The sequence below is a fragment of the Equus caballus genome, chromosome 18, assembly GCF_041296265.1.
Source record: "Equus caballus isolate H_3958 breed thoroughbred chromosome 18, TB-T2T, whole genome shotgun sequence".
Taxonomy (NCBI): domain Eukaryota; kingdom Metazoa; phylum Chordata; class Mammalia; order Perissodactyla; family Equidae; genus Equus; species Equus caballus.
The window spans coordinates 7,251,206-7,273,805 of NC_091701.1; the positions used below are offsets into that span (position 1 = coordinate 7,251,206).

The 22,600-nt window shown below is 41.2% G+C and overlaps 1 protein-coding gene across 2 annotated transcripts in view; it reads right to left on the minus strand.

The window, feature by feature from the left end:
• The window catches only part of CNTNAP5 (contactin associated protein family member 5), a 775,716-nt gene extending 754,058 nt beyond the window's left edge, over positions 1-21,658 (minus strand). Inside the window, exon 1 of one of the 2 annotated variants that reach the window (XM_014732391.3) lies at positions 21,156-21,658. In XM_014732391.3, the coding sequence (XP_014587877.2) occupies positions 21,156-21,237 (82 nt within the window). In that variant the 5' untranslated portion in view covers positions 21,238-21,658. The remainder of the gene's footprint in view (positions 1-21,155) is intronic. The other variant, XM_070241766.1, reaches the window with a different exon arrangement.
• Between the last annotated feature and the right edge of the window lie 942 nt (positions 21,659-22,600).

Genomic DNA, 22,600 nt, shown 5'->3' on the forward strand with positions numbered 1-22,600 from the left:
TTAGCTAGAAACTAAATTTTTTTGCCTTTTTGCAATTCCTGATTATAGCTTTTTCCTGTTTAGCCACCCATTGTTAACTGTGCTGTTTAGGCAATATGCTATCTGACTTCCACTAGGTTCCTACAGATAACATCTCCCTGGAGCCTGGGTCACCACGGTAATGGGAGTTTGAGCTGTTTTCCAGGAATTAGAACCCCTTGTCCACTTCAGGCTGGGTGAGACCACCAACCCATCAATTGGGCCCACACAGATGTCCTATAAGCCACCTTTTGACATCAAGACACTAAAAACTCCATCTTTAGATCATGCTAATACCACCATTTTGTGAACATGTGTCCTATGAAGGGGCAAGAAGTCTGACTACACTTGCACAGATCATCAACTACCTCACCTCTCCTCATCTCCAATCATCCATTTCCACATTTCAGGCCACCTTGCCCACCTTACTCCATTTTCAGGAAAGCAGATTTGAGACTCATTCTCCCCCTTCCTCACTTGGCTGCCTTGTAATTAAACCCTCTCTCTACTGTAATCTCATCATCTCAGTGTTTGGCTTTCTGGGCAATGGGTGAAAATGAACCTTCTTTGGTAATACTTTGTCAAATAAGGATCATAACACCAACCTTCCACATGAAGACTGTGGGCCCTGGAGCCAGACTCCTTGGCAAGTGATTTTACCTCGCAGTGACTATGTTTCCTTATCTGTAAACCTAGAGTTCAACATATACTTGTCAGAGTTCAACAACTTACTTACAACATAATACTTAGAGTTATTATGAAGATTAAATGTGCTAATAGATATAAATAACGAAATTGTTTCTGGCCTGTAGTAAGTGTTCCATAAACGTTAGGGCTTCCTCGTCATTTTTCTTGTTCTTATTATTGCTGTCACATACTAAGTACTCAATTCTTGAGGCACAGTGGATACTGAGGAAAGACAATTTGAACAAGCTGCTCACTCAAGCTCAGTCTTAGGGATTTTTGTGATTTCAAAGAAATCTCTCACATTGGGGATTTTAAAGGCCATTCCAGTATTAAACTAATAAAAAAAAAAATGTGTGCCCAAGGCTAGATCTCACTTTTCAGCCCAACCTCACCCTCATTTCCTGGCTTCCTCTGTACCAGGAGCAAGATTACTCAGGGGCTATCAAGGCACTCCAGTGGAGCCTTTGCCTGTTGTGAAATCCCTTTTCATCTGTCTCTCTCTAGCAAGCCCGCTCAGCATTAACAACCCAATTGTCTTCTTTTCTTGTATGAAATGGACCTCATCCTGTAACTTGACCTGGTAGGAGTGTGATTAGTTAATTGCTGTGGGCACCTGACATTTGAAGGAAAAATGGATACCTCAGCCATATTCCTTCTGATGCAATGGAAAATGATTAAGGTTAAGTGGTTTCTCAGTGGGGGGGCAGCTGTTTTCAGGTGGATATTCATGGACTTGCAAATTCTAGATATTAAGCTGTTCTTGTCTGTCTTTTTCTCTTTTGTGAAGGGATGGCAGGGGAGGGATTGGAAAGGACAAAGAGACAGGTGCTGAATAATTTTTTTAAAAAATCTCTATTCTTTGTAATAAAAATGTTCATCTGTATTAATTCCAGCTTGTTTGCGATGTGCATATCGGCCACTGGCAAAATTGTGAAATTTCCAAAGTTTCCCTTTCCTGTCCTTGTCTTTTATTTTCTAGACGACTTTTACCTTTTGAGGGGCTCTTTCTCACTCCCCTCAGTCCCCTATAGCTCACACTCACCCTGTCGGGAGCTGTGAAAGAACATGCTGCTCAGGCACACTTAGGTAAAAATCACTATCACTGGCATCTGGAATAAGAACTTCCCCTCCCTCACTCCCTCCCTGAGGACATGCAGGGTAATGAGGCTCTCAGTGCCTTTCTCTCTTCATCATTTCTGGGTCATGGACATGTTTTGAAAACCAGGTGAAATATAAGACATTTATCCAAGAAACACGTATAGATGCACATACATACACAGCTATTTGTGCACAATTTCAGGGGATTCACAGCATCTCCTTAACACAAAATGTAAATCATTAAGAGTCCTAAAGCAGAGTCCACACAGGACTTCCTGTGAGAAGGCTGAGATAGGTGGGGAGCGGGACAGAGGAATGGACCTTCTGTCAATATCACTTAATTCTACTTTCTTTCCCAACACAAAAAGGCCAGTAGTGGAGATATGTCTAAAAATTAGTATTAAAATAAAAAGAAAGTATTAATATTACCATTTCCCACATAGTCCCTTTTTATCAGAGAGTTGGAGAAATAAGGTACACACTTTCATAACATCATTTTGTGTTATAATAATCTAGTCCCTCTGTCTTTAAGAAAAAAAAAAATGTTTGGAGAAAGCTTTCAACTGGAGGCCAAGCTGAAAGGCTCAATGTCAGCCCCTAGAAACTGATTCAGGGATACTCTTTATAAAGTTTTTTTCCTGAGCGGTCCCTAAGTCAGAGAAGAGTGATCGCATTAAATTTGAACTTCTGGGTACACATTTTGAAGCCAGAGACATGTTTGAAATCTCATGATTCACTTTAAATTTCTATGAGATTTTATATTCTACTCGAGAACATGTCTGCATTTTCTTTAATATTAAAATAATGTGCATTTCCTAACCTTTGAATTAAATTGGTGCTCTAGGAAGATGGGCTTTTTTAAATTGATGTGTGTGCGTGTGCGTGTGTGCACTTGCATGTGTTTCCTTATTATCATTGCTTCCTTCTATGGTGGGGGAAGTTCTAAAGCTACAATTGAAAATCTTGGGTTCAGAGATGAGGTCACCAAAATGATGTGTCCCCAAACACACTGTGATCATTTCACAGCATCTATCATCCTGACAGTTGAGGAGATATGAACAACCATAGGGATTTATGAAAAATTTAAGCAAAAGTAGAAGCACAGAGGGGGACTACTGACTAGGGGCCAATACAAACCATCCTCTCAGTAAGGATGGCCTTGGGAAGGTGGAACCCTAGGCTGGTGGGGTTCTTTTCACTGTGAGTGTAGCCACGGCTTATATTCAGAAGTTGAATGTGTTTTTTCACCAAAATCAGTTCCTAGTTTAAAACTGGCACTCAGAAAATATTTGTAAAATGAGATATGATTTCCTGCAATCAATCAGAATGATAAATTGTGAAACTGTTAGGAGCTCAGCTCCTAGCCATGGTCTAAAATTCTCCCCTCAGTGGAAAGAGCATAGTGCTTTGGAATCAGAGACCAAGTTCGGATCTCAGGTCAACTGCTTAATAGTTGTACGGACTTGGCAAAATTACTGACCCTCTCTAAACCTAAATTTCTTAAGAAATATTAACCACATAGGGTTGAGGGCAGATCAATAGTAACGTATGTCAATGATAAGGCCTGGCACTCAGTACACAATCAATAATGGTAGCTACTACATAGTCACTGTAAACAGAGACTATATAAAATGTAATTCCTCCCATTAAATCGCAATTAGACAAATTCTGAATGAAAAGAAAAATAGAGGCCAATAAAAGGCAGTATATAATTAAGAGCGTAAAGATGTAAGACGTATTGTATAGGTTTTAAGGGTTTGGAGGAAAGCAATAGTAATTAAGACTAGAGAAGAGAGAACTAGAACTGGACCTTGGGGAAGACCTGTATAGATAGAGGCAAGAGGAGAGTTCGTAGTTCACTCAATTTAGGAGAACCCCACCAAGATAAAATTTTGCAAAATATCCTTGAGCAAAGTGAGGAGAACCATTTATATCACTTGAGGGCTAATTAAGTGAAAACAGTGAGTGGGAGAAAAGAGAGCCAACAATGGCCTTTAGACAACACAGCTCCTTTGTGTTCTCTAGCTTGATTCATTTATACTAAAAGGTTTATCTTGTTGTAAAACCTTCCTGAATCTCCTCTGCAGCCCAGGTTTCCTTATGGCCATCACCTTGTAGACCCCACAGGTCAGTAGGGACAAATCTAGAGGAATGATTGCATTCTATTTGGACATTATATTGTAAGTACAGTATTGACAAAGTAGAATATGTATAGAATAAGAGAATATGATGGTGGGAAGTTCAAGGAGGGGGAACCAAGTGGTAGGAAAAACAAAGGAAAAGAAGAGATAAAAAGACCAAGAGAAATGGGGTTGCTGTCTTAGGTATTTTCAGAAAAATCATGTTGATAAAGGAAGATCCTTGGTTTGAGATGTCCACTGAGCTGAGGTACGGGGAGTGGTTTGGTAGTACTTGAAGGCGGATGGGTGCAGTGGAAGGAAGGATGCCCCATTAATTTTAATTTTTGTGGAAGAAAGTAAGCTGTCCTATTAAGTTCTTTTTCTACACTTAGAAGAAGTAGGATGGTATAGCCAACCGTCTGGAACGCTTTCAGGAAATGTGGAGATCTACATACGTTACGTAGGCTATGGCTGGACTACATAACTTCAAAGGTGCCTTTTCTATCTCTTCAGCCTCTGACTTTTACAACCTGCCTTTTTCAAAAGGCAGAAATCCACTAGAGGCCAAGGCCAACCTTCCCATTTCCACTGAAAAGACAAACTAAAGGCTGTATTTCTGCTCTAATTGACTTTAAAAATTGAAGATTGGATTGGAGCAGATAAGCGATCAAAGCCAAGATCCTTATCTAACTGATCTTTGAGCTGCTAAATGAGGTAGAAAATGTCATCGGAATAGATTGGTTTGGTCCATGGCCTTTCCTGAGCCATGTAGCTATGTCACCTCAGAAGCTCTTGCACAGGCCACTTTGGCACCATTAATTTCATCCCAGAACTTCTCAAATATATATGTGTGCTAGAGGGGGCCTATAAAAAGAAAAAAATGACAAAATGTTAGAAAATGCTTTAATATAAAACAGACTTTAGCTATTGCATGACAACATGTGGCACTCTGCAAAAAGTGCCCTGATCAGATTATTTTCAAGATAAGACTGAAAGTTGAACCAACTGGAAAATGGTATGAAATTTACCTTTGCAGTTCCTGGTCCAGGATACGTACCCTGGGTCCCACCTCACATTGTGCCCACATCACCCTTGTTATCCCTGGTTTGCCTAAAGTCTATGGGGACAGGACAGCCCATTCATGACTCTCCCAAATAATAAAAATTACAATAAATATCATTATATCAAAAATACATGTGTACAGCTTCTCCAAAGACATTTAACTCATTCGTCATTCAGAATAGCAGATAGTCAGGGCAGATATCGTCACCCTCTTTTGAGAAAAATGTGGAATGATGAGCACAAAGGCACAAAGCCAGTAAGTGGCAAAATCAAGGACCAGGATTTATTTCTTCCTCAATTCTAAGGATCTTTCTACAGGACTAGACGTTAGAAGAAAGGCTTTTTGTGTGTGTTTTGTTTGTTTGGTTGATTTTTGTTTTCTTTCAATTAAGACGTGATGATCCATCAATGACTGACAGATCTAAACAGAGTCTCTCAGGCTTTGGCTATCTTGACATTTGGGGCCAGATAATTACCTGTTGTGGAGTGCATTCCTGTGCGTTGTTGGATGCCTATACCATCCCTGGCCTCTACCCACTAGGGGTCAGGAGCAAGCCCCAAGTTGTGACAACTGAAAACGTCTCCAAACTTTGCCAAATGTCCCCTGAGGCAAAATCACTTCCAGCTGAGAACTATTAATCCAATACTACAGGTTTAATTTCTTTTAAAAGAGAAACACAAACTAAGTTAATCGGCAGCGAGTGCATACGTGTGCTGTGTAGGCATATGTGTACTGCACATGTAAACGACGGACAAAGAAACCTCCCAATGCCTTTGGCTTCTTCTAGGAATAAAACCTTCCTAGTACAAAAAAGCAGAGGTGCCGACCTGGCTTTAGTTTCTAATACGGGATGAGAATTGGATGGTGTGTGAAATGAGACTTTCACTGGCCATCAGGTGATGTATTTTTATTTCCCCACACACAAAATGACATCATTTCCCCAATGAAGCCACAAAACACTTAGCTATAGGAACCCTATAAGTCAAATTGAATTTACCAATAAAAATTGATGTTTATGCAGAAAACGTAGATATCTTTATCCTAAACAATATATCAACAAAGGTGAGAACATCAATAGAGTTATACATTCTCCCCTTGAATTGATTTTGTTTCACCTGTTCACATGTTTCTTGGATTAACTTTACTAATGAATTTTCTCAGGGGTTTATTCCCTTGACTACTAAGCCACAGTCTGTGCTTAATTATGATATTCTTTCCTAAGTCTGGGTCTTTTATCAGACCATTAATGGCTGGAAAAGAATTGCTGACATGACAGCTAAACTAATCCATCTCATTTATAAAGGAAAAAACCAAGAATGTAGTATGTGTGAATATTTGTATAGAAAAGCATGTATATATTCCATACATGTATAACAGCACACAGTACCTGTAACAATTATATTTCTACCTAAATGTCTTATCGGTTCATTTTATGCCAGAACATTAATCAGTATATAGATAGATAGTTGCTCAGTATGCAAAATTAACAAAACAGTGATGATAAGAATTACAAGACATATTTCTATTGTAGATTCACAATTTTAGAAGGAATTTCAACCTGGCTTGATATATTAAAAGATGCATTAACCTGTAGTACTGACTTTTGCTAATAAAGAAGCACTGTAACAAATACACACACACACACACACAGAGACATGTCTCAAAAACACATGACATGCCATACGGTTATTTCAAAATAACAAATCAATACTTCAAAACCAAAGGAAGCACTTTGTAATTTTATGTCTCTTCCTGTATTCTTCATTTAATTAGATCATTGCTGAAGGTGCTTTGTGTTTCTCAGATAACAGGATCTGGGCCTAAATAAATTCCAAGGCCAAGGTGCTCGTTAATCCCATGTACACTTATTATCCACATGCTCAAGTATCATTATCTCCTGATTATGTTACTGAAATGTCAAGCTGAATATATTTGAGGTTTTGCATTCTGTCCATTAGGTAAAAGAACTATGTGAAAGAGCTATCAAAAAAGAACCACAGTAAATCAGAATGCAAAAGATGCTTATTGACCACCACCCTGAAACGGAGCAGCCATAGTGGAACATGTCTGCACACCTCCCAACAGCATTTATCCATCCTCTTGGCCAAACACATTCAATTTCAGAAAATAAATAGATGTTAATTTCCATCCAAATGCTCACTTCAATTCATTATCTAGAGAGGTAAATATTCACAAAGGTGACACCCAAGTCAATATTGACCTTGGGGGATAATGAATTTTGACATTTACTGGAATAAGCGATTCACGCAGAGTGTATACACATGTAAAATTCTACCTGGTATATTAGCCATGAAAAAAACAATAATGACTCAAATATATAATATATATGTGCATGTATGTATATATACATTATCTTTAATTATTTATTATATTAAATCCTATTATGAATGCAGAGAAGAGCATTTGGAGTTCATGCAGGGGTTTATTTTCATATATGAGTGCAGTGTAGATTTAAATGCAATGTGATTTTCTAATGAATGGCTCTCTAAGCAAACACTCAAGCTTGTGATTACAATTAACAGACCAGCTAGAAGCAGAAACCAAGACTGAATCCCATATTCAACAATTTTATTTCATTTGTATACTTTCACCACTTCTCATCACATTAATTAACATCAGGGAGCATGAGAGGGCCTCACTGATGGAGGCCAAAGGTTCTTTTCTCTCACAACGGTTAGGAGACAGAGGCATGAGATTTGGAGCAAAGCACTGAACTGTGTGCCAAGATTCAGGGTTTGCCCCTATCCTGTCCCTAATCCAGATTTTCTCTCTGTACTTGGGTTTCACCCAAACTGTCTACGCTTTAACTCAATTATCAAGTAGTTATTTTGCCATTCACTGTGTGGCTAACGTGAAATCTCTTCTTTTGAGGAGGTACCAAGGGCTTATCTTGGAAGGAGGTGGATAATTCGAGGGCCTACACAAAGTAATTTTTCTCCAGAATAAGAACAGCTATTGACCGTTAACGAAGGAGATCAAAATGAGGAAACCTTCCTTTGACAAGCTAGTAAGATTTCAAATCAGTATGCCAATAACCCTTGCCCTGAGACTTATATAAAATTGCAACAAGAAAAACAAAGAACAATTTTCAAAGGGCTGAAAATAGGCATCTGGGCAGAGGTAATAGTCAAAATATTTAACAACCTCAACAGCAGGTCCTCGACTGATGCAAACAGACACAGTCGGCAAGCACCCTGGCTGGCCTTCCCGCTTCACATCAGCCAAGTGTTGGCCACCATTCAGACCACCATTCCCATCTTTCCTCAAAACCCTCATATACCTAGTCACTTTTGCACAAAATGATAAACTTAAAGACTCCCGCAATTAAGGATACTGCAGAAGTTCACACAGTACTTCCATGAAGAAGCAGGGAGAGAAGAGCAGGCTGGGTGGTGGGATTCTGCTCCTCTTCTCCCTCTGTCCTCAAAGCAGCAAGCTTGTAATTTATTTTACATATTAAAATTCTATATAAAATTTCACTTTGGATACCAAAATGTTCTGCTTCTAAAATAAGTTCAAATATTTAAGGCCTTATTCCTTGAAACATTAACACTTGTTGAGAGCTAGAACACAGCATTTATTAATTGCCTCAGTGTGAACTACTTCAGGACTCTCCGTGTCCTTTCCCGATAGCAGCCACTGACAGAGGAAAAGAGGTAGGGCTGAGAGGGCGCTGGACATCAGACAAATTGCCTACCCTCTCTAAATCCAAGCAAGAATGTCCACTGAAATAAGAATACAACTGAAAAACAGGACAAAGGAGACACAAAGACAGACCTCACAACTAAGCGAAGCAAAAGCCCAGATTGAAGGGACAAACCCAAGACAGCTGGAGAAGAAAGCAAAGAATTCCCTGGTCTGGCTTTCCATGCAGCTTGTGATGAAAAGAAGTTCACACATGTGCTAGTCATCCTCTGTCAAGCAGACTCTGAGGCTGGCAAGGCAGGTGCTCATCACTGCACTTAGTCTGCAGTGAAGAATAACGGTGCTGGGTATGCAGTTGTTAAAACCATCCTCCCATCTATCCCCACAGGATGAAAGGAAGTTACAGTCTGGGTTTAGGATGAAGTCTGCAGCTGAAGATGGAGAACAGATATAAATTCCATCCAGTCCTTGCCTTGTTTGAATCTGTGATCTAAGTATCACAAATGGGGTTTTTCGTATTAGCAGCAACATAAACAAACAAAAAACCCAGAACATCTAACAAAGTCTAGGAGTGATGCACTATGATGTAGTGATGAAAATACCATACTTTGTGAGGAAGGTCTCTAGGGAGTGTGACACAGGAACAGACGATAACAGTGAGCACTGATCATGGATGGCACAAGGTCATCCGTAATAGGCATGGAGCCTTGCCACAGAGAGTCAATGGCACAAGATTTAATGAGTACTACAACCAACTTTTACAAAGAGTTAGACCTATTTTTACAAATAGTTAGGAACTGTTTGTCACAGAGACTTCTAGATATGGGAAAGGACTGCTTGTACAGTTAGAAGAAGATGCCCTGCACAATGGGGAGGAATCTTTGGGTCTAGACTGATGAGGGTTTTCTCACCCTGGAGTAGGAAGAGTCCCGACTCTGCAAGGTTGAACGTCTCCTCAAGTTTAAGAATAGCTCAGTCTTAGCTTCGGGTTCAACAAAACAGCAGGCAGAGTGAAAAAAAGTATGAACTTTGGAGTCAGGGAGATGTGGATTATAATCCCAGTGTGGTCATCTAATGGCTATTTGATCTTGGGTAAGTCGCCTAACCATCCAAGCCAGCACATGCTCACTCTAGAATGGGGGAGAACAACTGTTCCACAGGACTGCGGCGAGGAACTGAAGGAGACCTCAGCAGGCACACCCCTGGCATATGGTGGAGGTTTGAAGCCCTGCCTACGAAGAAACACACACTTAACTTTTCTCTCATCTTCAGTGTTCCAACATTACAATCTGCTGGTTTCATTTCTTTTGATAGTGTCAAAAGGTTCCTGATTCTCGTAGAATGAGAGGCATTAATCTCTCTCTTAATATCCTGGCGAGCTCAGCCTGTCTCTAATCAGAAAGAATGTGCCCTCGTTGACCTCAATCCTGTAACCAGGCAGAGCTCGTTGACTCAAAGGTAAACCCCACGGATGTGGAGGCACATGGCCAGGTGACTGCAGGAAGGGGCCACACAGACTTGGAGGGGTCTGAGCAGACTTCTTCCCCACAGCTCCTCCAAAAGCTCCATCTCTGTGCACTAAGGGAGGCTCCTGGGTTTCCTTTCCTCCTGTGAATAGATAAGCCCCTCACCTCCCATAATTAATTAATCATAATCTGCAGCTCACAGACCAGTCACAGTTGATGAGAAATGAAGCTATCCGTTGTCCCAAAATGAGAAGAGAGACAGGCACTTCTTCTCTTTCATATAAGAATCCTGCAAGGCATAAATAGGGAGCAAGAGCCAAAAAGCTTAGGCCCGTGCCCCTGTGTGTATGTGGCCTTCTGCCATGGGTTCAGCAATTCAAATTTGCTCATCAATTTTTAATTGGAGATTTTGGGAAAATATTTTTTTATCGTAATATAAACATGGATATAATATGGAGCAGAATGCAAATTTGCCTTAGTGTTTAAGACAACATTCAAGAAATTACATGCTTCAGTGGCCACCTGAAGCTGAGCTCTCAGATTCCCCCGGGTTCTCACACACTCTTTCTTTCTGGTCAGCAGCACTTCAATGGAAAAGTTTGAAAAGCATTAGCTTTAGCCATAACACATAAAAACAAGTCATTTCATGAATGTTACTTGAAACAGGCAGAGCGAAGGCATGGAGTTAGAAAGGAGAGAGATGGGGAAGAAGGAGAGGAAGAGGAAAAAAGACAGGGAAAGGGAGGGAGGAGGCAAGAGGAAAGCAAAGGAGGGAGCATTAGCAAGAAGGCAAATTAGAGCAACTCTGAAGAGCTGAAGATAAGGAGGCAGGGAGAAAAGGCAGGAAAAGGAAAGAGATGCTTAATAAATTGAGCAAGAATAGGGGCTGGCCCGATGGTGCAGCTGTTAGGTTTGCACATTCTGCTTTGGCAGCCCGGGGTTTGCCATTTCAGATCCTGGGTGCTGACACGGCACCGCTTGGCAAGCCATGCTGTGGCAGGTGTCCCACATATAAAGTAGAGGAAGATAGGCACGGATGTTAGCTCAGGGCCAGTCTTCCTCAGCAAAAAGAGGAGGGTTGGCAGCAGATGTTAGCTGAGGGCTAATCTTTCTCAAAAAAAAAAGAAAAAAAAGGAGAAGAGAGTGGAGGGGCCACGGTGCCATGGCTTTGTTTTGAAGAGATCCTGTTATCTTTTGCTGTTGTTGCCTCTGCAACTATGTGGCCAGCAACTCTAATCCTTCTCCTCATCATCTGTTTTCATATTTTCAATGAACAATAGGCTTTCATTAATGCACAGACAAATTAATGGACAGTAGACATTTCATAAATAGGTTCTGAATAAATGAATGAATCAATGAATGATACACTTGAAGGTGGAATAGGAATTTACAGTTCACCAATCATTGTACCAGCACCTGATTTTTAACCCACCATTAACAAGAACAAAAGAACATTTCTACTATTTGCCCACCAAAAGTAGGTTTCAACAGTACACAGAAGAAAAGGGCAGCTCTCCCAACCTTCTGATTTTACCTCCATCTGCCTGAGTCTCCTGCCATGAGAGGGCCTAGGTTATTGGCAACCTTTCACCCAGACTGCTGCCCAGGTTCACTGACCTTCCTCAAGGTCTGTTCAAGGATACTTCCCCATAATGCTGACGTCTTCTGCGAGGGCCTGCTCAGTGTTCTGGAGGGGATGTGCTCCTTACTGTTCTAGAGCAAGCTCTTGTCTCTACTCTCTTATGAGGCTCCCTTTGTGAGGTTTTCAGCAAGCAGGCTCATTGGCCAAGGCCCAGAAGCAGTAATCACACTATGACAGAGCCCAGGAATCAAGTGAGCAATCCAGATGGGAACGTTTCTCTGTCAGGTGGAGACCGATTGTGCCCACCATCCCTCTGACAGAGGACTCAAAACGAGAACACGTTTCTATTTGCCTTGACAATCAGTCACCCAGCTTTCTGATTACCCAGCTGAAGGGAAAGGGAGCGTGGCTATCTTTGCTTGAGAATAATGGGAATGTAGTTGTCTCTGCCGTAATTTGCATTAAAACTGATTTTGTGAGAATCCATGTTGAGGTTCATTAGTAATTATAATAACAGGTACGATTACTGAATGCCCAACATCATGTACATTTTATAGAATTTGCTGTCATTAATGCCTTCGAGTCGATTCCGACTTCTAGTCCCCTCTGTGAACAGCAGATCAGAAACGTGACTGGTCTTTTTGTGTCATCCTCTCACCTTCCGACGCTCTATCAGACAATGCTCCACTTCTATTCATATTCACAGACATTTTTTCAGAAGCGGGTGGCCAGCTCCTTCTTCCTGGTCTGTCTAGTCTGGGAGCTCCACTGAAATGCGTCCACCATGGGTGACCCTGCTGATATTTGAAATACCGGTGGTAGAGCTTTCAGCAACACACAGCCACCACAGTATGACAACTGACAGATTGGTGGTGTGGTTCCCTGACCAGGAAAAGAACTGGAGCCTTAACCATTAGACCACCAGGGCTGGCTTTATACAGAGTAACTCATGTCACACATACTGACTCTACAAGGTCCACATTAGTATGCACAGGAAATATTACCTGAGTGAGAATTAAACCAACGAGGACTGTGTGGGGCATGCCCTTTCACTCCCCTTTGTCGCCTCCCTATTGTCGACCTGCTGGAATATGGAGGGTTGGCCTGGGCACAGTCAGGAAGTTGGCAACACTTATCTTGGACATCCTGAACGTTCCTATTCTTTGCCCTTCCCCAAATCAGAACATTCTCTTCCCCTCCCTCAGGTACCTAGCACTATCTCTTCTATAAACTTTTCTTCTGGAAAATGTCTGTTTCTCTCAGTCAAGTATAGTTCAGTATAGATTTATATGTCTATATTTTCTCTCCCGGGTGGCTCTGTGTCTTAAGGCTTATCTCTATGAATTGAGAGGCGTTTTCCCGTATTTACAGAATTGGGGGACTAAAGGAGTTAGCAGAATTGTTTGCAGACAGATGGGTGGGGGTGTTGGAATCCAGCTGGCTTTCCCAAGTGCCCTGTGGGTGGTGGATCCCTGGCAGGCCTGCCCTCAGAATAGGTCTCGTTGGGAGGTTTCACATTTGGGGATTGTGCCCACGTAGTTTAGCAAGGCAGCATTGGAATCCAACAGACTTTTTTCTCCCTTCCTCTCACATCTTCACACAATCATGAGCTCAGGGAAAAGCCAATGGCAGTACCCAAAATACATGGCCACATGACAGACAGAAGGAGTGGGAAAGAGAGAAAGGACAAGTAAGAGGAAGGGAGGAGGGGAAGGAGAAAGAGAACTGAAGATACAGATTCAGCAAATAGTGGCCTAGACTAACACCTACAAGCATCTGCCTGTTAGGCAAATTTCTTTTACTATTTGCCTGGTACTGTCTTCAGAGGGATATTTCTGCTTCCGGAGGTGGATAGTTAAAAATAATATACATCATGAATGGTGTTTTGGCATTTCCCTTAACTTTCTTTCCATCTTCAACGTTACTGTTGTCATCCTTTAAACTCAATCAATTCAGCTGATCCAGTGAACAGATGGCATTAATCAACCCCCAGGAATATGCACAAAAGCTATTAGAAATGTAGAGACATGGAATTTATGGCAGTAGATCAATTACCAATGATAGCAAATCAACGTGGCACACCCAACTTCCCTTGTTTCTCTTTCCACAGGGCAACCACTGATAGTAGTAATGATCCCTGGTTTACCTCCCTGGCAGAAAGGACACGAAAATGGGATGTTGAGATTTAATTACACCTTCCTTAATGGCTAGTTCTCACTCTGCTGACAAAAACCAGCATAATTTACAGACTAAAAAATGCATCAGGATGATGGATACAGACAGCATATGCTATATGTTGTCATGCAAATATGAAATATACCGCACTGAGAATATGGTCGTTTGGAATTCCCAGAGAAGAACTACATTTCAGAGAACAGAGCACCTTTTCCAGCATCTATAGCTCTCATTTGTCAAAAACAATGGGAAGAGCTATAGAACACATTTTAGCCCCAAATCTGTGCCTTCTGTGAGTTTACTAACTCTTATATTCCTGTTTTGAATTTACTTGGCCATTATTTTCTTTCTAATTCTTCTAACCTTTGCAGATTCTGAAACTTCCTTCTTTAGGCCCTTGTTAATTATCACCTGAGTTATTGTAATAAACCCTTAATTGGTTTTCTCACTAATAGTCTTGGCCCATTCTAATCTATCCTTCATACAACGATTTTTTTAAAACAAAAATCGGATTATGTATCATCTAATTACACGTGCACAATCCTTCAATGACTCTGCATAGCTTTAACAGTAAAAATAAAAGACTCCCATGCATACCTCCTTCTCTAGTTTCCTCTTCTATCCCTATGCCTACGAGCCACTCCCACGAGTAGTCACTACAACATACATCAGTCCCATACCTTCACGCAGAAAGCCTGTAATAGCCTCGCTCCATTTCTCCAGCTAGTGGAGTCTGACTTTGCTGAAGGCTTAGCTTGCTTTCCTTTCCCTCAGAGTCTGCCTTGATGTCTGAGATACTCATTTTGTGCCTGACGTTACACCTGTGCTTACCTTTGTTATAGCATTTATCACCTTGACTTAATTAAAGATTTATTTTTCTGGCTGCCCGTGTTCAAAGCTCCTTAAGGTCATGGACTATATCTTCTTATTCATCTTTATTTCTCCAGCTTCATAAAAAAAAAACCTTGAGTTTAGAAAAGAGAACTTTTAGTTGGGACTCATTTCTTCAATAAGATTTTCAAATGAGTAACACACAAACTGTTAAAACTTAAATCTCCCAACCACAGCTTACAAAGATGACAGTGGGGACTCAGAATAATGTTATTGGGGTAATGTAGATTGGCAATAAAATAAGATATTCCCAGTAATTTCCTATTCAAACAGAATCCAAACTTTTCCGTTTTATAGTAAACCCTAGATCATGAAGAAGGATTTTTACAGCAATATATTTGTATATTTTCAGACTATCTAGGAAATGGTCACTAAAATTGCAAAAGCAAGTTAATAAAATTAGCTCAAAGTTGGACTTTGAGGTCAGATGGATGGAGAGGCTTTCTCTTTTAGGAACAAATGGCCACTTGACATAAATAAGATCATGTCAGCAATGATGTCATGAAAACATGCAAGCTTCTGTAAGTGCAGGAGCCCATTCTCCAGCTCCCATATCCAATTGAATGGTACGAACTTCCACTCTTTCACTTAACAGCCCACATGCTAACATCCTGGCATTTCCAAAACCATAATAATATTTGTTAGTTCAAAAAATAAGCATAAAGCAAATAAAGTTAAAAAGACTATAGCAGCAGGACCATAGAAGAATTTTACTTTAGAAATGAAAATTCTCATTCAGAAACTATTCATTTATTCTCTTACTCAAGGTTTAGGTATTGAATATAGACATTCAAATAAAATATGGGAACTTTGCATCTACTTGGGGAGAGAAGAATTACAAGGAGTGCTATGAAAATATAATAGTAATATATAGGAGCACTTGATCCAGCCTGGGGAAACTGCGTGTGTGTGTGGGCGTGCGCGTGCACGTGTGTGTGTGTATGTGTGTGGAGTTGGGAGAAAGTGAGAGAAGACAAAAATAGGAAGGGGTTTTCTAGACCCAGAAGACAGCATATGCAAATAAATGCAAGGAGATATGAGACAGCATGGCTTGTTTGTGGAGTGTGAAGGAGCTCTATAAAGTTGGAAATTAGGGGATGTAGGAGGAGTGGTGGGGATGAAATTTACAGTATCAGGCAGAACCAGATCAGGACAAGCCCTGTGCTGGGAAAAGGAGCTCCTACCTGCTACTTACTTAATATGCTTGGTCTGACATCTATAAACATATAAGACATGATGCCAACAGAGGTACATTTCACTGTATTCTTATGTGTGTGTGCATGTGTGTGTTGTGTGTGGTCACAAGTCTTCATCAAGGCTCTGCCTTTTCCTTATCAAGTTTTAAGTTAAATAAAGCATCTGGTGCTCATCCAGATATGAGGCCTCTTATCTTTGACTATTGTGATGTTTGGCATCTTGCTTCATATCTAAATTCCAAATGTTTGGTTGTTTGTTTTTCTTTAAGGTATGACTCCAAAGTTGGCTCTGGTGGAAACTGCTGCTCCATGCCCTTTGCTAAGGAGAGTGCTACAAAGACTAACCATAGGGATCCCAAGGCAACTTTCCACAGATGCTCACACGCAGACCCTAAGTGAATGCATGGGAATTAATTGCATATCATGCAAAGAGTCTGGTCTTCAGAGAAGATAGACATAGGTCTAATTTCTGATTTTTTTCATTGCTTAGCTTTATGATCCTGGGAAAATTATCAACTTCTATTAACCTTAAATTTACTCATCTGTAAAGTAGATTTAATAAAGTCTACCTAGCTGTGCTGCCTTGCCAAATTATGTGGACGCAGTATATGAAGTGAGAGATACAAAGTGCAGAGCAGTTAGTAGGAATTAAAACCCTATTATATTGTTATTCTAAATATAATTGCTTAACAATTTTGAGTACAATCATTTCAGAAGGATCCAAATGGAAAAACCAGTAGGCAACAGCAGCAAAGACAAAAATACATTAGGACTAGATAGGACCAGATAAGACCTTAATAATCATTTGATCAAACTCCTGCATTTAATACACCAATATCATGAGGATAAGTCAATAACCTTTACAAGGACACCAGCCAGAAAGTGTCAGAGTTTTGATGAATGAAGACAGCTTTCCTTATGAATTAAAAATGTCATTATTGGCTCCAAACAAGTACACTGAAGCTTTAAAACAAAGTCCTATTGAATGAATGACTGTTGTATTCTGGCCTTTCAGGTAACTAGACCCTTTCCTCACCTCCCTATATGGCAAGGATAATTAGCTTTGTATATGTAAGCCATATTTCAGCAGACTTCTGGCATATAAGCTAATGGGTTTTAGATCACCAATTAAAGGTTTTAGGAACATTTCAAACAATATCATATTACTGTTTTTCATAACAAGTGGGCACTGAAAAGTAAAGCAATGTAGTAAAGGAAAATTGATTCCCACTTAAGAAAGGCAAGGCAGTTGGGAAGAAGAGCAGGGAAAACCCCCTATAATTTAGAGGATGGTCATGTATTAGAATGAGAATAAGGAGCGGGGAGTGAGGGTATTCTTATGGAAACTAATTTTCTCATAGTTCTAAACCCTTGTGGGGAAACTGCTAGTCTAGTTTTTCATTTACATTTTCCAATTGTGGAAATATGAATCTAGTTTGGAGATAGGGGCTTTGTGAAGGGAAAGGGAAGAGACTTCATGTGGATTGTCAAAGATAAGCCCATTTAACCATGGGAAAATCTTTAGGACTCTTCCAAATGAGCATTATAGTGCTTCCTTCACTTCTACTGACTGTGAATGCCAAACAAAGTATACCACAAATACTCTCCTGCTGCAAAAATCAGCCTGATCTTTGTTTATTTATAATGTTACCTATTGATTGGGTTTGTGCATAAACTTCAGATAAGTCAAAGTATAGTGCATCTCTTTATCTGAAGATCTTTATGAACATGGTTGATATATTGTATATTTTAGATGAAGCTCTGCCTTGATGAAAGGGCTAGAATAAAGAGTTTTTGATTTCTCACTATTATCTGGGTGAACCTAATAAGTAACAACAAACAGATAAGATGATTGGAGATCATTCAGAGACTTATTGGTCAAAATCCAAGTTCTTCATAATCATGTAGCACCCTATTATTGTTAAAAATAAAGTGAATTGTGACCCTATAAGTGTTCCATGCATTCCTCCTATCTTTTGAATGGAAGTTCTCCCATTATAGTAGCCTTTCAACATACCTAATACTGAAGGATCTCCTCAGTAAAATATTGAACTGCTGTTCTGTTTGGGAGTAGATCCATATCTCAATTGCTGTTTTATACCCAAGCCTGGGAGCATAGGAAGGTTGCATAACCTGACAGGCATTTGACATCTTCGCTGTGGCATAACTAGGGCTAGTACTCCTCAGCATTTCAAACTCCTGGTTTCATTTTAACCAACTACCAAGTCACATCGTTTCCTCTTGTGTCAAAGGAGTTGGTATTACATGTAAAATGGTTTTTCATTTAACACTGGCCTATCATAGCTACGTTTGAAATTAACTAATTCCCTCAGCGTAAACTCAAAGGAAGTGTTGTAGCTATTTAATATCCTGAAAATCCGGAATGGGGGAATTTCCAGGGTTTTTATTACTTGTCGGTAATTACGTTCTCTGCACAGATTCATAATATGTATACTCCAGCTGGCCTTCTAACCTGACTTAATTTTAATTTTAATTAGAAAATTAAAAATTCTATAATTGGGTAAGCATTTATTTTTCCCTCGCAGATAAATGCCCAAATTTTGGTCAGATTATGAGAAAATTAAACACATACACATACACACACACACACACACACACGCAAACATCCTACAGATGACAATAACAACAACAAAGTATTATTAGAAGAATGGAAACAATTAAAAGTTGTTTTACTTGAACAAAGTTCACAGTTATACCTAGATACCATGGAGCATCTTGCGTAAATAACACATTTTCAAGGCTCCTGTCACAAATGATATAAAATGTTATTTCAAAATATAGAAAGATTAATCTTGAAAAACAGTCTCCAAATAATCTACCAACTTATACAAATCGACTATTTGAAGGGAGATTTCTCTTGCTTAGCATATTCATGTAAATGTTAATGGATTGTAGATAAATGATAAATCAAAGCCCTATATTTAATGGGTAAATTGCGTGGACAATGGAAGTCTGGAAGAACCTGGGAATGTTACTGTTTTTTCTTAGAGGCTCTGTATCACAGATTCTGAAAACCACCAAGATGTACTGAGTTCAGAAGTAATTTTTGCTGCTATCTTGTTGTTCACTGAATTAACACATTTTGCTCAGCATACTAAAAACATTTACCATTATTCCTTAAGAACATTGACCCCAAAATATTTAGCCAGCAGCCTGCATTCAGTTGAAATGCTGACTGGATATAGGGAAATTAAACTGTCACTGATGAAAGACTAAAGCTCATTGTCACAAAGTTTCACTTTAAATGTTCAGAATTAGTTTTATTGCTGTACCAGTAATGATAAGCACGAGCCTTAAATCCATGTCATTTCAGTTTTATGAGCATTATTATAACATATCAACCATAATTCAATTAATTTACAGAAAATGCCATTCTACAATTTATTTTTTTCCTTACTCTTAAGAAAAGGTGCTACATGAGAAGGCGCAAATCACATTCCTGTAGAGTATGTTCTATCTATTTCACCCTCATTCCTCACCCCACCTTATGGATCTTCAAAATATTCACTATTTTCAGATACGTAAATGTGCTGAATGACAAACACAGCTATTTGGCAGCCCCACCTTTGTATCATTAGGACAACACTGACCTCTAGTGTTCTAGGAGGTGGGAGAGACCAGCTCAGCACCATGCCCAACTTCCTCCTACTAATCCACTTAGATGTTTTTCTAAAGCACCATGGGAACAATTTCACTTAAAAGAAGAATAAGAAGGAGGAGGGGCGGAGGGGGAGGAGGAGAAGAGGAGAAATATCAGATTTTAACTTGTCCTGTTCTATTCTCTGAAATAATTTCTCCACTAAGGCCCTGTGGCTACTCCCTTTTAGAACGGTTGACCTTTTCAGCATGCCTTTAGAATACAAACTTTAATAAAATCTTTATAAAGCATTACTGCTAACGATACATTCTGGATCTCCAGAACTTCCAATCACAGATAGAAACATTGGCTCTGTTTTGGACCATTTTCAGTAAATAACATTTGTCTAATCGTCTCCCCTGGGTTGTATATCTCTTACTCAGGGTACTCTTGGACCTGAGAGAGTGGGGAGCGAGATAGAGGAACTCATAGCCAATAAGTAGTCTTCCTACCTTTTTCTAGCAGTGATGGTTCAGATTACAAAAAATAGTATCAAAACTGTTCCAATATGGTTAAATATTTCTGAGGTTGGTGGTGGAGTTAGCAGATAGGAGAGCAAGCCCAGAAACTTGAGGAGCCTTGATAAACCATCTTTGGAAATAACACAGATGGCTTAATGGCATTCTTTCTCATTTAAGAGTTTCCAGAGCTGGAAAAACTTGCCTTTCTCTGCCTAGAGAGGCAGCTGAGCAAGTGAGCTTGAACCTCTGATGGCTCTAGCGATTTATTCAAGTTCGACGAACTGGGTTCTTTAAATACACAGTGCAGGTGGCAGATCCCCAGGCGTCCAGCCTTCCTGCCTATTAAATTAAATGCCCTGCGCTTGCCGAGGTTAGAGCCTGGACGACAAAGTGTACACTTAGTGCATACTCATTATGTGTTCTTTCGCACAAAGATTTTGGGGGTGGAGTGTGCATCAAATCTCTTCCTCCTATAACAGGGGCAGCCATTGATCTTGTGGTTTGACTACAAGGGCCATGACTCTTAGGCCAAAACTCCCAGTCCTGTTAAACCGATGCCCATTGGTTGCAAGATACCCGAACTGGAGCCTTCTGCCTAGGAGAAAGCTGAAAGCCATGTATTGTGAAGCACTGAGCATACTGCAAATCCGAGGCAGCCGCATTCAGAAGTGAGCCGCTGTCACTGAGCGCAGTGGCTGGGAGCATTTCTTTCCCTGGAAGCTCAGCCCCCGTGCACACGATCTGAACCGGGGTCCCTTCTCGGGAAGAGCCCTCGCAGAAATCAGGTAGGCACAGAACGCCAAGCTGGCAGGAGGCTCAGGGAAGAGAACCTTCTCTTCTCCCCCCAACTTTGCGATTCGGGGAGAAGGGCAGGAAATCCAGCGGCGCTGGCTCATCCGAGCTCTGCTAACTTTTGGGATGGTTAGAGTGATGGAACCACACCAATCAGTATTTTTTTCCTTTTCCTCTGCTCAGAGCAGACACAATTGAACACGTTTGGACAGTTGAGCGTCTTTCCAAATGCTAGCTAGCATTTCCCACCTCAGCTACCCGCCCCCAGCTCCTGGTACTCACAATTTGTCGCTGTTAATCCTAAATGCCACAAGCCGGAGAACAGCAAAGTGAAAACGCTGGTCAGCCGTGGTACAGAATCCATTTCCCCCGGGTAAGCGGTCCCTCCCAATCGAATCCCAAATTTGCAGGCGCCAGTGGCGGCTTCCTTCTCGCTCTCTCTCTTTCTCCTCTGCGCCGCCTGGCCCCCTCCCACCCCCCCTCGGAGAGGCACTCGCTGCTTCACTCCATCCCGTGCCCAGACGCTCTACCGAAACCGTAGCGGGCTGTTCTCCAGAGCTACGGCCGAAGCGACAGTCCCCGCAACTGCCGCTTGCTCTCCTCGCCTTCCTCGCCCTCCTCTTCCTCCTCTTCCCCCTCCTTAAAGGTGCAAATCCAAGCCCGATTGCAAGAACAGGCGCCAAGCTCGGCGGACAGCCGAATCCACCTGGTCGGCCGCTGGAGCTGGAATCGGCTCGGGGCGGCGGACAGCTCCTTATAGGCGCCGGGGCGCGGGCGCCGCCCCCGCCAGGCCCGCCCCACTCCTCCCGCCAGCGCGGCCTGGGCGGGTCTGCGCCCCCTCGGCGCCTTTCCCCTCCGCCGCGCTGCGCCTTGGCTACCTGGGAGGGAAGGGGATCGCGAGAGGGGGAGGAAATGTCTGTCTGTGTCTTCCTTCCTCCTCCCCCATTTAGGGAATGAGTAAAGGTACTGAAATTTAAAGCAGATTTTCGAATAACGCTGCTGAACGGATCGTAAAAGGAGTTGGAAGACAGAACGCATTAGCAAGAGGGAATTTCCCCTGGAAAGCTTCGACACGAGCTAACGAACAGCTTTTTTTCTTTTTCTTTTTTGAGAGGAAAAGGACGACTTGAATTATGCTGTTTAATTTCCCCTGTTTGTTCCGTAGTATAGAAGGCTATGGATATTGATACTATTGGGATTTCTGATGTAGGGTTTTAACATTGTGTCCTCTCCCTTGCATCTCCTACCCGGCACCCTACTCCCACCGCTCATCTTTTCACCGGCGACCACGTCTACGTTTCCTTCCTCGCTGTTGGCACGTAGCTTTGGGCAGGTACTGCGAGGCGCTGGGTGCTTTCGGTGCTGGAGCCCAGGTCGTTCGCTGGCGCCTGAGAGACAAATGGGGTGTGGCAATGATGAGAGTCGGGGTGGGGGTCCTGGTGGCTCCTACGATTCGAGATCTGAGGGCTCCGTTGGAGGGATTTAAATTTGAAAAGAGAGAAAAAGAGTAGTTTTGGTTTCTTCCTAGACGTTCCCCGTTAGAAACCCTGTTTCTGTCGTTGGCTTCTAGTTTACATCTGGGGACTCTCCTGCCTTGCTGTAAATCAACTTATTATTATTATTTTTTTTTTATTGAAAGCTGTCAAACCTTAACAAAATGAGGGAGCATAATGATTTCTCCTGTGTGAAGTGTACAATCCAGTTAGGGGTAGCGTCACTTCAGAGCA